The sequence below is a fragment of the Odontomachus brunneus genome, unplaced genomic scaffold (assembly GCF_010583005.1).
Source record: "Odontomachus brunneus isolate Ranch 3 - 2012 unplaced genomic scaffold, Obru_v1 Obru_scaffold_015, whole genome shotgun sequence".
Taxonomy (NCBI): domain Eukaryota; kingdom Metazoa; phylum Arthropoda; class Insecta; order Hymenoptera; family Formicidae; genus Odontomachus; species Odontomachus brunneus.
In genome coordinates, this window is record NW_022639465.1 from 3,150,872 (window position 1) to 3,166,718 (window position 15,847).

The 15,847-nt window shown below is 37.8% G+C and overlaps 2 protein-coding genes across 6 annotated transcripts in view; both read left to right on the forward strand.

The window, feature by feature from the left end:
- Window positions 1-5,670, forward strand: part of LOC116841287 (voltage-dependent calcium channel subunit alpha-2/delta-3) — a 19,686-nt gene extending 14,016 nt beyond the window's left edge. For 3 of the 5 annotated variants that reach the window (XM_032809045.1, XM_032809044.1, XM_032809048.1), the window contains 5 exons: window positions 243-275; window positions 1,478-1,752; window positions 2,056-2,396; window positions 2,745-3,002; window positions 3,312-5,670. In XM_032809045.1, the coding sequence (XP_032664936.1) occupies window positions 243-275; window positions 1,478-1,752; window positions 2,056-2,396; window positions 2,745-3,002; window positions 3,312-3,692 (1,288 nt within the window). In that variant the 3' untranslated portion in view covers window positions 3,693-5,670. The remainder of the gene's footprint in view (window positions 1-242; window positions 276-1,477; window positions 1,753-2,055; window positions 2,397-2,744; window positions 3,003-3,311) is intronic. The other 2 variants (XM_032809046.1, XM_032809049.1) reach the window with 2 other exon arrangements.
- Window positions 5,671-11,655: 5,985 nt separating this feature from the next.
- Window positions 11,656-14,603, forward strand: LOC116841289 (zinc finger protein-like 1 homolog). Its single transcript, XM_032809055.1, has 3 exons — window positions 11,656-12,036; window positions 13,298-13,603; window positions 13,685-14,603. The coding sequence occupies exons 1-3, from the start codon at window positions 11,935-11,937 to the stop codon at window positions 14,246-14,248; spliced, it is 972 nt and encodes a 323-aa protein (XP_032664946.1). The 5' UTR covers window positions 11,656-11,934; the 3' UTR covers window positions 14,249-14,603.
- Window positions 14,604-15,847: the final 1,244 nt, after the last annotated feature.

A 15,847-nucleotide genomic window follows, 5' to 3' on the forward strand; every position in this document is an offset into this window, starting at 1 on the left:
ACGACACGCGCGCGCGCACACACACACACACACGTACGTCATTCGTATTTCCTTACCAAAATTACGATTTACAAACGCCCATTTTTACACATTACGAACACTTTGCCCCGTATTTTTCTTAGTTTTCCTGTTTTTGTGCACAGTTCTTCTCTCTTTCTTGTTCGTTTTCTCTCGTTTTTATCAGGATAGAAAATGCACCTGTTCCTTTTGACTAATATACTTACCACTTTGACGCCATGCAGACCTTTAGCTAGGCTGATGAATCTGCTGCCCAGGTAACGCCATCACAACGCACCTTACATTCTTAGAAAGTAACGAATTAATTCTTGATCGTTTGATAATATCGTACTATTGTAATACGATTGCCGGCCCTGTCTCTCTCTTTCTCTCTCTCTCTCTCTCTCTCTTTCTCTCTCTCTCTTTACTTTTCTTAGGACTCTGTCGCAGAATCCGTTCGAAATTCTTGCAAACTTTATTCCTTTTTTGTTTCTTGTTAGAAGATGGCGTTTCTTTACGCTTACGTTAAAGTAAATTAGCAACTTTAATTTCATCGAGTATTTGCCAAAATATCGCGAACTTTCTTTTCTTAAGTTGTCTCGTTGTCTCTTTTCGTAAAGTATTCGCTTCGTATTTATTCTTTTATTAATATGCTCTTGGTTCTCTCTCTCTCTCTCTCTCTCTCTCTCTCTCTCTCTCTCTCTCTGCCTATTTTTTATCTTTTGACACTTCGAGGTCGGCGCATATTAGCTTGCAAGCCTCCGTAGGGCAAACGTCGTCTTTCAGGAGTGGAAACCTGAAGAGGAAGAACGCTTTGCGAACGATAAGGCTGCGAAAGCAAGAGGACTTTTCCCAATGTGATTGTGTTTGATATGTTGCAATAGAGTCTTTGAGAATACCCGCTCGCTCGTTTGCGCCATTCTACGGGAGTACAGTTTCTTCTTTTCTCTTTTCAATATAACAACATAATACAGTGTCTTTACTTTACAGTACTTTAAAGTATAACTTTGGCTTTATCACACTATTTATCTCGCCGATAACCTGGCAATTTATAAATTTATGATATAGATGCATAAAACAACATACACTTACGAGCGTAACTTAATCTGCCATTTATTTAGGTTTTGGCGAAAAATTATAATTGCAAAATTAAAGCGTAATGATAAACACAATCTTTTTGTTTTTGTCTGAAAATTTGAAATAATAATAATTTAATATAATTTTTCGCGCGCGCGTGTCGAGTGATCGTTTGAGCGAATTCGATTTTTCATTAAACATAACTATCCGGCCGAACGGCGGAAATGAGCCGCGAGCTTGTATATGACTTTGAGAAGCTTGTACACAATCGTCATCGTATGTGCGTATCGTTGCGTGCCGTACGTTGCATATACCATAAGATTCTCCCGTAAAAGCATAAGTAAAGGCCAGCTCAAGTCGCAAACGACTCGGTTCGCCGTTACTGAGCCCTCCTCTCCCGTAGGAAGGAGTTCCAGCAACGTTTCGGAGTGACTCTGGCATTCATGGCCACGCACAGCGGTCTGACTCGGTGGCAGGACTTCCCTTTGGACGAGGACATGCCTTTACCGGAGGATCACTTCAGCAAGTTATACCCGAGAGCCATCGACGAGGTGTGGTATAAACGGGCAGTCGAACAATACTACGTGCATCCGGAGAGCTTTGTCTTCTCCGTGCCAATCGACGACGAGGATGCCGACAACACCACTTTAGTCACTGCCAGTCGTGCCATATTTATCGGTGAGCGATTCGAGTTTCGCGATCCGCTTGTTCGATCCATTGGATCGATCTCACCTCCGCGCGACCTCGAAGATGAGAATATAAAATGTCAGATATAACAAATTTGTATGGATTATAAAATTCCAACGTTGAGCTGAACGTTTGCGAAATGCATAATAATATTCGTAATAGTATTTGATGTCGTGTCGCGACAAGACACTTGACCTACCATAATGGTAGATCTCTTTTGTGTTACGAGGAAGATAAGATATTAGATGTATGAAAAATCAAGAAAGAAAAAAAGAGGAACAATCAAACCCACAGGAAACAACCTGAAGGCGCCAGTCGCGGTGGTTGGCTTCCAGTTTCAGCATACTGCCTTGCAAGCGCTTTTCCAGAACATAACGTTTAATTGCGAGGGACTTGTGAATTGCCATAAGCACTGTGGCGACGACGGCTGGGCCTGCTATCTAGTCGACAACAACGGATATATAATTGCCGCCGAGAACGAGGCGGACGCCGGTAAATTCTTCGGCGAGATCAGAGGCCCGATAATGAGCAGTCTGGTGAAAGAAGGTGTCTTTGAGAGGATAAGGATCTTCGACTATCAGGCAGTGTGCTTCAAAAACATGCAGACCAACAACGCCGGCAATATTTTGCTTACGGTGAGAGTATCCTTTACGATAATACGTAATTATAGTAACATATCATAAGTATAGGTTCCTAATGGCATTAAAATAGTTTACTGAAATAATCATATCTTACAATAGTATTAATATATTATTAGCAGTAACGTAAATATGTGAAGATTTTTCCAATTATTAAAATTATAATAAATTAATTGTGTAAGAACGATTACGGTGATATCGAAAGAATGTTATAAAAGTCTTGTTCAGTTGATTTTTTTCGCTCGATTCGAACGTGAGCGAGAAGAGTAGTTTCTCGACAAGTTTCACAATTTTACGCTTTTTCGCCGACCTTGATAAATTGTTAATGCAATTTTTATGTTGTAGCCATGGAAGCATTTGCAGAGAGCAATGTCGTGGGCGATCGGACAAGCCGCTTGGGCCTGGGCAAAGACGGGCATATGGGAATTCGATTACGTGGAAGCGTATGCGTATGCTAACGACGAGGAGGTTAATGTCGTTCACGACAATTATCACAAGAGTGATAAAGCCGCGGAAAAGTCGCCGGATGATCCGAAGGACGAGAGATCGTTCGAAGAGGCTATCGTGATTAATCGAACGCATCTGGAAGCGTGCGATCAAGAGGTAAATGCGTAAAATTATATATTATAGTTTGCCCACATTATAAATACTAAGTTTCTATACAGGCAATATGTGACGCAAATTATAATTTTGGCTGCAAAATTATATTACGTGCGACTTGGGAATGAGGAGAGATCGTTTATAGGTTAACGATTTTTTTAATTAAACAACGTGACCGCGCGGTGATACTTTAATTGCTCCTTTAATTGCTTTTAAAATATAATCTCAAAGTGTTCCGTTGTGTTTCGCATACCCGATTATTATTCTGCGCAATTTAACCACGCCATCAACACCATCCGATTGTCCACACAGACGTACCTGTACTTGCGTAACGCCTCGTTCGATACGTACGACGTCGATGTGGATGAAAACTGTATGCGGCCGTATGTGGTCCAACCGGTGAACTTTAGTAACATGCTGCTGGTAGTGGTGAAGACCGACTGCGGTGACACGACATCGCCGTTGCTTAGCATCGTACCCGAGGAAGTGATCTATGAGAACAACACTCTGGTCTGCCAGAAGGCGTTCACCGGCCTCAAGAGGAAGCGACCGCAGTCCTGCATACGCTCGCATCCTAGGGAGAGCGAGATCAAGGATCAGTGCGGCCGCGCGACGAACGTCAGATCGAGCCTGCGTCTGCTGCTGACGCTGTTGTCGTTGATGTGCGCGTTGGCCGGACAGAACGTTGGCTAAAAATCGGTAGCCAACAATCGGTGTCAAATTAGCCCAGTCAATTCGCGAGTTATTTTCACCGTATGCCGCGATTCGGACAGACGGATTGTCGCATCGTGAAAACGCCTCGGTGATACGCGCATTCGCGATCGTCTCGTCCGGTGAGATTAAGGTTGCCGTACGCGTTGTTACGCGTTGAAATTCGACGGTTATCCCTTTATACATTACTTCTCCTCTTCTTTCGTGTGCTTGTGCAATCGTTCTTCTCGCTCTTGTCTCAAGCGAGATAAGCCACCTTTCGTCAACGACAATCGCGAGTTGTGTCACGTTTCATTTTAGGTAAGAGCCATCGCGAGGCGAGAAAACTGAGGGAAATCACGAGAGCGAGTTATATGTAGTGTGTCTATTCAATTGAATATTTGCACTTTTATCTTGAAAGGTGAAGCGGCTTAACTCGATCGAAATAATTTTCTATTATAATATCTTTTAGTTTCTCCGCAAATACGAAATTTCACGAATGGCCGTAGCAATAAAATGTCCACAAATAATGCGGGTTCACCACGTTTCGTCGCGGCGTCTCCTCTCACGGTTCTTGATTTTCAAATTTTGAACGAGTCGTCCCGCCCGAGTTACTGACACGTGTCAACCCTGATCGTGGATGTGTTTTGAGACATTCTGTGCTCTTCTACCTCTCGTTACCGCGATCAGGCCGTAAATTTTATGCAAGCGCAATCGAGTTTCTCTGTACCTACGAATATACGAATTTGTACCTACTGTACAAATTTTGTGTGCTGTCGCGACACGCTACCCGGTACGCTCGGTTTCTAATACGCGAATACACGAGACAACGTGATCAATCAAACGTGGCGGACGCAATCGATATCAAAATGTGTATTAAGATACAAAATTGTCCTCCATCTTGTTATCGACCTCAGATCAAATCAGATTAGATGGTCATAATAGGTGAGCTTAGCGTAGAATCGTTCGCTAACACATTTTTGGTCATGATGAGACATACAGCGTGTCTCCGATCGAAGCGGGTTTTAATCGTCTCGAGACACTGTACCGGTCAAACATAAATACATTGAAAGTTGTGACCACTATCACTATCCGCAGGGGAATACGCCGCTAACAATCGGAGACGATAATAGCAGAGAAGCTGGTGTGACGCGATGAAGGATTTGCATAGGCGATGCGCTTCGAGATACAGGAAACTATTCCCGAAAGAACGAGAACTATTTCTCCTCGACGAGTTCATGGACAAAGGAATCGATGGGAACGTGTCAATATTATTCAAACAATTTAGAGATCCTATCTCTAAACGTTCTAGCTGAATAAGTTCCTGTCGATTCCTCTTAATGTATCCGTTCCCGCTTTCGGAATAGCTCGCGCTCCATCGAAGAGTGCGGGCAATTTGACGTGCTCGGTTCGCGCTTTGCGCGAATACGAAGGCAACACGTAAAATGTCGCGAACATACATTAGTAGGACAATCGAACAAACGATAGATCTCGTATGAAAGGATAAAGCGTTCCGCGTGCTCTAGAAACAGCAGCCGGTATTAAATGCTATTATAACTCGTTGGCGACGTTGATGACGAGGGGAAGATTTGTAGATAGGTTCTTTCCAGTCGTCGGAGCAAAGTCGCATACTATACAAAAAATATACATGACACACACACACACACACACACAAACGGCGCATTGTTCACAAACGCTACGAGATACACAAATCCACATTTACGCTTTGTATATTAAAGAACCGATGCGACGCAAAGATCTATGCGTTGCTCGACGTATTTATAGAAAATTATAAGACGTTAATTTTGTATATTACTGTACTATACAAAACATGTAAAGAAGTGTGCCTTTGGACACGCAGTTAAGATGAGAAAATAGTGATAAAAGAAGAGGAAAAATAACTACACAAAATCTTGTTGTACGTTTATCGAATAAATTACCGAATGTTCTATAATATAAATATAGAAATAAATGAAAAGAATATATGTACACACAAAAATACACACACGCGCGCGCGCGCACACACACACACACACACACACACACACACATATATATATATATATATATATATATATATATAGGGTATTCTAGATTCTTCTTCGCAACTTTTGTGACAACGTAGAACGGATTGAAATGAACACATAAAAGTCTTATACCGTTTTGCGATATTCACAATAATAGTCGAGATATTAATTAAAGAAGGTTGATCTTGCGCGATGTGGGAGATGAGTTGTAGTGACGATATATGCTGTTGTGTGCTTGTACATCAAGTTAAATTGAACAAAAGAGTTCTCTACTGTTTTGTAAATAACTACACAGATTTTTAATTATTAGAAAATTGTTACATGATTGTGCGCGATAATGCACAAATTTTCTTTAATCAATATCTAAAAATGTATGTAGTCATTTGCAAAATAGTAGAGAAGTTTTTTGTTTAGTTTAACCTAATGTATAAGTATACAACAGCACTACTACAGTTTATCTATGGTGCTACTACAGTTTATCTACCATATTGCGCGTAATCAATCTTCTTTAATTAATTTCGAGATTTATTGCAAAATGGTATGGGACTTTTATGTTCATCTTAATCTGTCCTACATTCTCACAAAAATTGCGAAGGAGAGTCTGAGACATCCTGTATATTACTGCTAAACTTCGGCTCTCCCGCGAGCGGAAGTGTAAATGGTATACCATCATCACGAGATAGAGTTCCGTCCGGGGGAACGAGAGATGTTGTTTGTATTACATAGAGTTTATTACAATTTGCTATGTAACAATGGCTTGCCTATGTAAAACGATGATGTTTTCATCAAAATGACAACTTTTCAAGAGAAGAGACTAGTGACTACTTTAATTGGGGGGAAGGGGCGTCTCTATCCATATAGCACAAATCTTTAAAAGACTTCTTAAAGAATTCCAAAAGTGTTCTGGCGGACTTGGGAACTCTTTTGGAACTCTTTAAGAAGTCTTTTAGAGATTTGTGCTATATAGGTACCCACATATCATATAATATATATAATATCACAGTAATATTTCTGCGATATTGCAACATTATGGATATATTACTGTGATATTATGTAATATTATGTGCTATATGGGCAGTTTTCTTATTATTTTTAGCGCAATCTCTGCCCACGTGTCCTTAAGAAGTTTGTTCTCTTCAATTCCTTCGTGCAGCGCTGTTTTATCCTGTATACACAAATTTTTTTAAAACAATAATTTTTAAACAATGTTGCTGAAGGTTTATTAGTATCTTACGAATTTATGTCTCTGCAATGTCTCTGCAACATTGCATTTCAATATGCAGTATTGTAACGTTGCAGCAATGTTGCTGCAAGCATCTGTGCTGTATTGGTAATAGTCATTTCTATTTTTTTTCTAAGACCGCCTGAATACATTATTTTTTCCACCAGATTATTATCTTAATTTTAATCACAAGTCATAACATTGACTTTTGTCGTAACCTTCATCTTAGCAAATATTATGTTAAATATGTTTTTTTTATTTTGACCAATACTTTTGCAATCCATCGCAATGGACCTAGATAGCACAGAGAATTAAAAAAGAATTCAAAAAGTATTCAGTCATATGTCACTAATTCTGAGTTCATTTTCAGATGTAAAAAGAATTCTTCAGAGTTCAGTTCAGTGAAAAGAATTCTTTTTGTACTTAAAAATGAACTCAGAATTGGTGACATACGACTGAATTCTTTTAGAATTCTCTGTGCTATCTGGGAATCCATTTTCTTGTACAATGAGGTGTCCAGTTTCGTTTGGGCATAATTTTATTTTATTTAAATCCATTATGCAACGCGCAAATAACCTTAAATACAATCGACACAACCCATACAGCACATGTTGCTGCAACTCATGTGTCCATGAGCCTCACGGTCGCGTGAGTGTGTGCGTATCCCCTCCCGTGCTGATGCGTACTGCTCGTGGAGCAAAGTTTCTATTACTGGTTGCAACATTGCAGTAATGTTATTTTGCAATATTGCAATATTGCTATTTCATTGCGAAATGTTGCTGCAATGTTGTTTTTGGATTGTAGCAACGTTAAAATGTCCACTTTTTGGAATATTGTAACGCAATATTGCAATATAATAAATTTGCTATAATGCGATATTATCGCAAATATTGATTAGTGTTGCATACAAGTTGCAGGAATTTTTTCTGATAAACATCTATGCACTGAGAAAAAAGCGGTTGGATTAACAAAATTACATAAATATTTCATGCATACATCTCTAACTTCTCTTTTATCATATAAAATATTTGGACTAAATAGTTTATTTTTGTTGTTGTACTAAATAATATTATAAGAAAATTATAATTACTGCTTTGGCTGCATATGGGGATAATACAAAACACTTATGGCTCCTGCCCACAGGACGCGGCAACACTTGCCGCGCGGAAGTTCGTGCGACAGCCAAACAATATGCTGCTTTCCGTAATAACCTTGTAGCTCTCATGGAAAAACAACATATTGATTGGCTGTTGCATGAACTTCCGCCGCGCGGCAAGCGTTGCTGCGTACTGTGGGTAGGAGCCATAAGGTATTTATAATTCATAGTCCGTTCTTATATTTAAGATTATCTTAAGTTCATCTTTAGATGCTGTACGGATCATTTCATTGGCTATGGAGAATCTGAAGAAGAACTTAAGACGGTCCTAAATATAAGATCTGACTACGAATATCGCGGCCATGAGCCGTTTACGTCATCGTTTTACATAGGCAAGCCATTGTTACATAGCAAATTGTAATAAACTCTATGTAATACAAACAACATCCCTCGTTCCCCCGGACGGAACTCTGCAATGTCTCTGCAACATTGCACTGCAATATGCAATATTGTAACGTTGCAGTAATGTTACTGCAAGCGTTTGTATAGGAATGTATAGAAGAAATCTTCTTCTTATTTTAATTGGATTCAGACCTATCTCTGCGATCCATTCACCAAGTACGTTTCGGAAAAATTACAGTTCCCAACGTTTTTGAACATGTCTCAACATCACGGAGGTTAGGCCGGAACTTTTATACAAAAGAAGTATAAAACAATAGATTTTAAAATGCGTTTTCAATTCACTCTCCCGACCACCCGGCTTTTAGTGGGTTGGAGGTTCTATTAGGCTGCATTCCAAAATTCTACTTGGTGAATACATTTAATTGACCAATTATGATAAAGAAATCCTAGTTATTTTTGTTATTATTGGTCAATGAAATGCTACTCTATCCGTCGAGTAAAGTTTTGGAACGCAGCTCTGGGCTATCTTTGTTCTTATTGGTCAATGAAATGTTACTCTACTCGACAGGTAGAATAGCATTTCATTGACCAATAAGAACAAAGATATCTAGGATTTCTTTATCATAATTGGTTAATTAAATGTACTCTACCCACCGAATAGAATTTGAATTGGAACGCAGCCCTTAGAGCCTCAAATTTCACACTTATCCTATTGTTCATCGAAATTATTTAATTTGTATTTTTGTCCTCTGTATGAATCATTGATAATTACTTATTATCCAGTATTTTTAATACTGAAAATAAGTAATTATCAATAATTCTTAGTATGATATTTCTATAAGGGTAGTATAGCAAAATTTCAAATTCTTTTGAATGAACCTGTCAATGAATATGCTACGACAATGTTTTAAAAAAAATATGGGATTTTTATATGATGTTCCCGTGGAGGTTGGAACCCAGATAGCCAAATCTGCTCGAGCAAATTTTGCCCAACACTTGACTATAAATTTTGCTGCCAAAATCCCATATAGCACAAATGTCCGAAATACATCCCAGAGACATCCCAGAGATATCACATTGTCTCTGGAACGTCCCTGGGATGTATTTCAGATATTTGGTGCTGTATGAGATGTCATCAAATTGGACACAACATCTGCTAAACCAAAGGTTATTGGCAAATTGGCGCCAAATACCGAGCAAGCTTTGTACGGCGCAGTTTGACGTCAAATTGATGCCAAATACCGAACAAATCTTGATAAAATCTAAGGCCAAATTGACGCCAAATACCGACCAAGGTTTGTACGGCGCAGTTTGGCGCCAAACTTTGTTTGGTATTTGGCGACAATTTGGCGTCAGATTTTGTCACCAAGCTTTGCTAACAAAACTCAAGTATATTGCGGACGCAGATGGTATCGGATTTGCCATCAAGTTTTGGTCATATTTGGTGTTAATTTGGCGAAAATTTGGTACAAAATTGTTTGCTGGGAAGTTATCCTCATTATCTTCATCAGATGGGTAATAAAAAAATATTTTCCACATTTCTAATACATCCATTTTTTACCTAAAAATGTTTAGTTGTAATGAGTATTAAAGTATAAAAGAAATAACTCAAATAATATTAAAAAATAATAACATTAAGAAACATTTGTAGAATTACATACAATTTAAAACAAGCTGTGCAAACAAATCTTGTTTTGTCATCAATATACCCTAATGGCATAATTTATTATGGACTTGCACATACACGAGTCATGTAAAAACAGTACTTCCAAATAGGTTAAAACAGTGTAACTTTTTACTTTAGGATAATATTTGAAAAATATAATATATATTTTAATGGTTATATAATTCTTTAATTAAGAATAAATAAAATTTAAAAAAACAACACCAGATAATTTTATAATCAATAATACAATTTTACAAAATTATTATCTCGTGTATTTGTCACAGTATTGTTCTGCCTAACTCACTGCTTGCAGTCGTGAGACAGTATTAGGTAGCTTTGGGTTGTCATGAATCACATAATAGTAGTAGATGGTGATGTCTGTAACTTATTTCTGCTCTAGGAAAATGACTCGGAAAGGTATTATCGGAAACGCCCAATGTGTCCACTTAATGGGCGCATTCAGTAGAAAAAGCGCTCAGTGAGCAATCAACGATTATTGGTTCTTGCTATTAGATCCCTAAATCTAGACCAATTACATTGACAAATTACTCAACTGTTGTGCAACTGTTGAGTCTGCTGAATGCAGCCAATGACGCCAAGCGAACTTAACAGTTGCACAACAGTTGAGCAATTCGTCAATGTAATTGGTTTAGATTTAGAGATCTAACAGTAAGAACCAATAATCACTGATTGCTCACTGAGCGCTTTTTCCGCTGAACGCGCCCTATAACATCATCTGATCGTCGCGCCTGCGCACTACGGTCAAAATACACTCCTCGGAGGGTGGGACCCGATTGACCACGATACGATTGGACACAGATTGTAATGATTGGTTCGACCTAATAATCACTAGATAATTCTTTGCATCGGTTGGTTGTGTCCAATCGGGACGCTCCCCTCCTTCGGACATCGTCTATCCTTCCATTCTGGGACAAGCTCCTCTTAAGGTCGTTCTACATTAGTCGTAAGTCGATTGCAACTCTTGTTGCGACAGCCAATCAGAAGCGTCAATAGCATCATTGATGTTTCTGATTGGCTCGCAATAAGAATTGTGTCTGCTTGCGATCGGGTTGCAACTAATGTAGAACGACCTTTATAGGCAGCATAGGGCGATTAGCAATATAATAGTATTATATATATGCACTCTAGTCAAAGTTTGGCCACACGCGTTAATAACCCATAAAAAGGTATACATACCTCCGACCCTAAACTAACTTTGAACGCTCTTAAGTACTTAAAAATTAAGAAATCGACTGATTTCTTATTGAGTAGTGCTATTTGAAAATAGATCGGCTGATGTGCGATTAAATCTTACTACTTGAGAATAAGAATTTCGTCTGACTTGTTGTTCAATTGTACTATGTATATAAAAAAATAAGAGGTTATTTTTTAACTACATGTATGTAAGTTCCTTTGAATATTATTAATGATAATTTATTAAATAATGAAAATAAAGACGAAGAAAAGTTAAGAAATGTTTATTTATATTTTGTTTATTATACATTATATTTTTCGCCGTCGGCGTTTCCCATGTAGTAGTACGGCACTTTAGAGCCAACGACGACGGACGACGGACTATTGAACGCACGACCATTGGTTGTTTCCGGTATCGCTGAATGCCTAGAAATGTCAGACGACGTGGCCGATGGGGATGTAATGGCCTGTGTAATTAACGTGGCCACTATCATTTGGAGCCTTCGCGATATGTTATTACACTACAGTAAAATTCGATAGAGTGATCTTGGCAACGGCGAGTCAGATTCATCGGTTGCATTTTGTTTAACACGTCGTCACTCTCCATTGTCTCGCTCGTTCTCGCACAAAGTTACAACATGGGTCTCTGCAAGTGTCCGAAGAGAAGAGTAACAAATCAATTTTGTTTCGAACATCGTGTCAATGTGTGCGAGCATTGTATGGTTACGAGTCACCCGAAGGTATATTTCCTTCGTCAATTATATTCTTAAATATTTTTATGTGTATTTTTATCGAATCGACACAATTATCTCGTCTGCACATTCATTTTTATCTTAAAATTTATGAAAAATTTTTCCATACACACACACACACACACACACACACACATATTGCAATTGTAATCTAAGTCACACACAAAATGTTAAAAAAAAAGTATTTTAGATTTACAGGGTAGGTAGTACTGAATAAAATTCATTATACTGAATAAAAAGGGTGTATTAAACAACAAAAAGTCAACACTTTCAAAGTTTTAAATATTTTTCAATTTTAGTTATTTGTGCGTTTCTATTGATCACGCGCGATCAATAAACGAACGAGTACCATGATTGTGTTTGTTTTGGCGTTTATAGCGCGTGTAAGCATTATTTGTTCTTGTTTAGTATTTGATAGAAACAAGGATGAAATGATGCTCAGAGCGTTGTAAACGCCAAAATGAACGCAGCCCAAATTATTACCGTAATGTTTATAATAACTGTTTCTTGTGTCTCTCTTCTGAAAAATGAATTGGAGAGGAAGGATCAGTTGCATGGCCTCTTCGATCTTCTGACTTAAATCCATCGAAATTTTTTTATACGGATATATGAAAAGTTTAGTTTATTCTTTACTTATAAATATAATATACGAGAATTAGATCGACGGCTTCTAAATGCCAATCAGATTTAAAGATGAAAAACTTTTGAGACTTTATAATGTTTGAAATTTTATAATTTGAAGACGCTAAGTATATGTAGAAATGGTAGGAGAAAACTTATTGTAAACAATATAATAATAAAAGAATATAGTAAGATATTTGCGCGTTTATTGACCATGTGTGATCAATGGAAGCACACAAACAACTTGTGTTACCAAAATCGAAAAACGTTTATAACTCTGAAAGAATTGACTTTTCATGACCCATATTTAACAGACGCTTCATTCAGTATAATGAGTATTATCTACTCTGTAAGTTTTGAATATCTCTTTTTAACACCTTGTGTATATGTATATACATACATATATATGTATGTATATTAATAATAACTTGGGCCTATCTAGTAGATGGCTCATCAATTTCCTCTATGTTATATTCGTTCAGAAAAGATAAATATTTGCAATGTGCAAATTACCTTCACTCGATTCAGTAAACATTCGTGAGTGTGTATTTTTCTCATGTCCATCATATACATGTATTACAGTGCAAAATAGGAATATGATTTATTCATTTGTCCATTAATTTTTCAGTGTATAGTTCAGTCATACTTGTTGTGGCTCCATGATAATGACTACAATCCAATCTGTACACTATGCTCCGCTCAATTGAGCGATGGAGATTGTGTAAGACTGACGTGCTATCACATGTATCACTGGGCATGTTTGGATCAATATGCTAGAAGTTTGCCAGCAACAACGGCACCAGCAGGATATACTTGTCCTGTGTGTAGAGTGTGTATCTTCCCACAAGCCAAACTGGTATCACCAGTTGCTGATGTGTTGAGAGAAAAATTGGCAGCAGTTAATTGGGCCCGTGCTGGTCTTGGTTTGCCATTGGTATGCATATTGCAATAATATCAACCATTTTACAATAACTGTAAGTTTTTTTATATTGCAAGCTATGCTCATTATTTACAGCTAAGTGATGACAGGGAACAAAAACCAGAGAAAGAACGTTCCTCGATCGTGGTCGAGAACTTGTATCAAAATCACACAGCGACCACTTCGTCGTCGTCGTCGTCGTCTATGGTGGCTATGTCTCGCACAAGCAGCACTATTAATTCAAACTCCAGTAGCAACGTGCATGCAGCAAATAATCAGAAACTTGGACCACCTTACTCCATCGTAAACATAGACTCGTCCCTAGGTTTATCCACTCAGACGTCGAGGAGAGTTTGCGAGGCCTACGACGATCCGAAGGACATGTCCTTTGACCATGATGAGAACAAGTACCAGCGGAAATCTGCGATAGAGTGGATTCTTAGATGGTGGAAGTTGATACTAACTAAAGCGCCAGTACGACGGTGGATCGCGAGTTTCTTGTACAAAAGATATACCGTGATGACGATTGTCATTGTATTATTTTTGATCGGACTCATCCTGCTCTGCTCATGGTTAGGCAGAATGGCGACGGACGGTGATCCGAGCTTTGACGTAATGGCAAATCCTAATTTGAAGTTTGGCGAGAAGCCTGTGATTTAATATATCATGTATCATTAGCTATGATGATGATGATGATAATTTTGCACGATTATTGGCACGAATCGTAATCGAGCGAACAGAACGTTCTAGGTGGAAGTTCAAGGTGTGGGAAATTTTTGCGTAAACAAGACGCAAATGCATATGTCGGCAACATTGTCAAAGAACGAAAACGCGACTCCTCGCCGAAGGAGGCGAACATATCTAGTGTAAAGTGCAGTGACATTTGTTAATTTTTATGTAAAGTAAAAAAAATATATATATACAGAGTATCTCAGACCTCCATGATGACCCTTCGTGAAAACGTAGAGCGGATTAAGGTGAGCAAGAAAGTCCTATGCCGTTTTGCGATATTCGCAATAATAGTCGAGATATTAATTAAAAAAGATATTAAGGTTGCATTCCAAAACGTCCTTTCCGAGGAAAATTTTACTCTTAAATCTATAGTATATGTAACGTGAATTATAGATCTAAGAGTAAAATTTTCCTCGAAAAAGATGTTTTTGAATGTAACTTAAAAAAGATTGGTGAATAATCACGCGCGATATGGCAGATGAGCTGCAGTGGCGTCGTCTGCCGTATACTTATACATTAAGTCAAACTGAACAAAAAAGTCTTCTACTATTTTGTAAAAATGACCACATAGATTTTTAAATATTAAAGAAAATTGTTACATATATGATTGTATACCATAATGCACAAATTTTCTTTAATTAATATCTAAAAATCTATGTGGTTATTTACAAAATGGTAAAGGACTTTTTTGTTCAGTTTAACTTAATGTATAAGTATACAACGGCGCCACTGCAGCTCATCTACCATATTGCGCGTGATCATTCACCAATCTTTTTTTAATTAATATCTCGACTATTATTGCGCATATCGCAAAACGGCACAGGATTTTCTTGCTCACCTCAATCCGTTCTACGTTCTCACAAAGGGTCATCATGGAGGTCTGAGATACCCTTATATACAGGGTGTCCCGCCACTACCGCATTATCTTTTAAAGACGGATTCCTGAGGTAATTTGAATAAAAAATCCTAATGCAAAAATGGCGAGGCTATAATACTTTTTAAATTATAAACGATTAAAGTTGATCAATTATACTGGCTAAAGTACGCGCGCTCAAGTGTGGTACAGGTGCATGCATATGTCGTCCCTTTTCCAAATATTGATACGGAAATTCCATACATACAACAACGTATGTAATAATAATCTGTCTTTTCTATCATTTAAATAAACATATCGCAAATAATAACAGTTTCGTCAAAATGTTATGAATAAAATATCACACAATACAAATTTATGAAAATCAATAAGCTGTCACACATTTAATGTTTCTTTCAGAGATTTACAACTAATTTCATATTTTATGCAAATTTTCATTTATGCGCATGCACCATTATGTGTTGTACCGTACCTGAGCGCGCGTACTTTAGCCAATATAATTGGTCAATTTTAATTGTTTATAATTTGAAAAGTATTATAGCCTCGATATTTTTGCATTATGATTTTTTTCTTGAAATTACCTCAGGAATCCGTCATTACGAGATAATGCGGTCGTGGCGGGACATCCTGTATATATATACATATGTATGTAT

What these genes read in the sequence shown, in the direction of transcription:
- LOC116841289 (XM_032809055.1), top strand. Translation starts at nt 11,935, where the DNA reads ATGGGTCTCTGCAAGTGTCCGAAGAGAAGAGTAACAAATCAATTTTGT. An exon ending in TGGTTACGAGTCACCCGAAG is followed by an intron (nt 12,037 to 13,297) that starts GTATATTTCCTT and finishes TTAATTTTTCAG; the next exon opens with TGTATAGTTCAGTCATACTT. An exon ending in CTGGTCTTGGTTTGCCATTG is followed by an intron (nt 13,604 to 13,684) that starts GTATGCATATTG and finishes CATTATTTACAG; the next exon opens with CTAAGTGATGACAGGGAACA.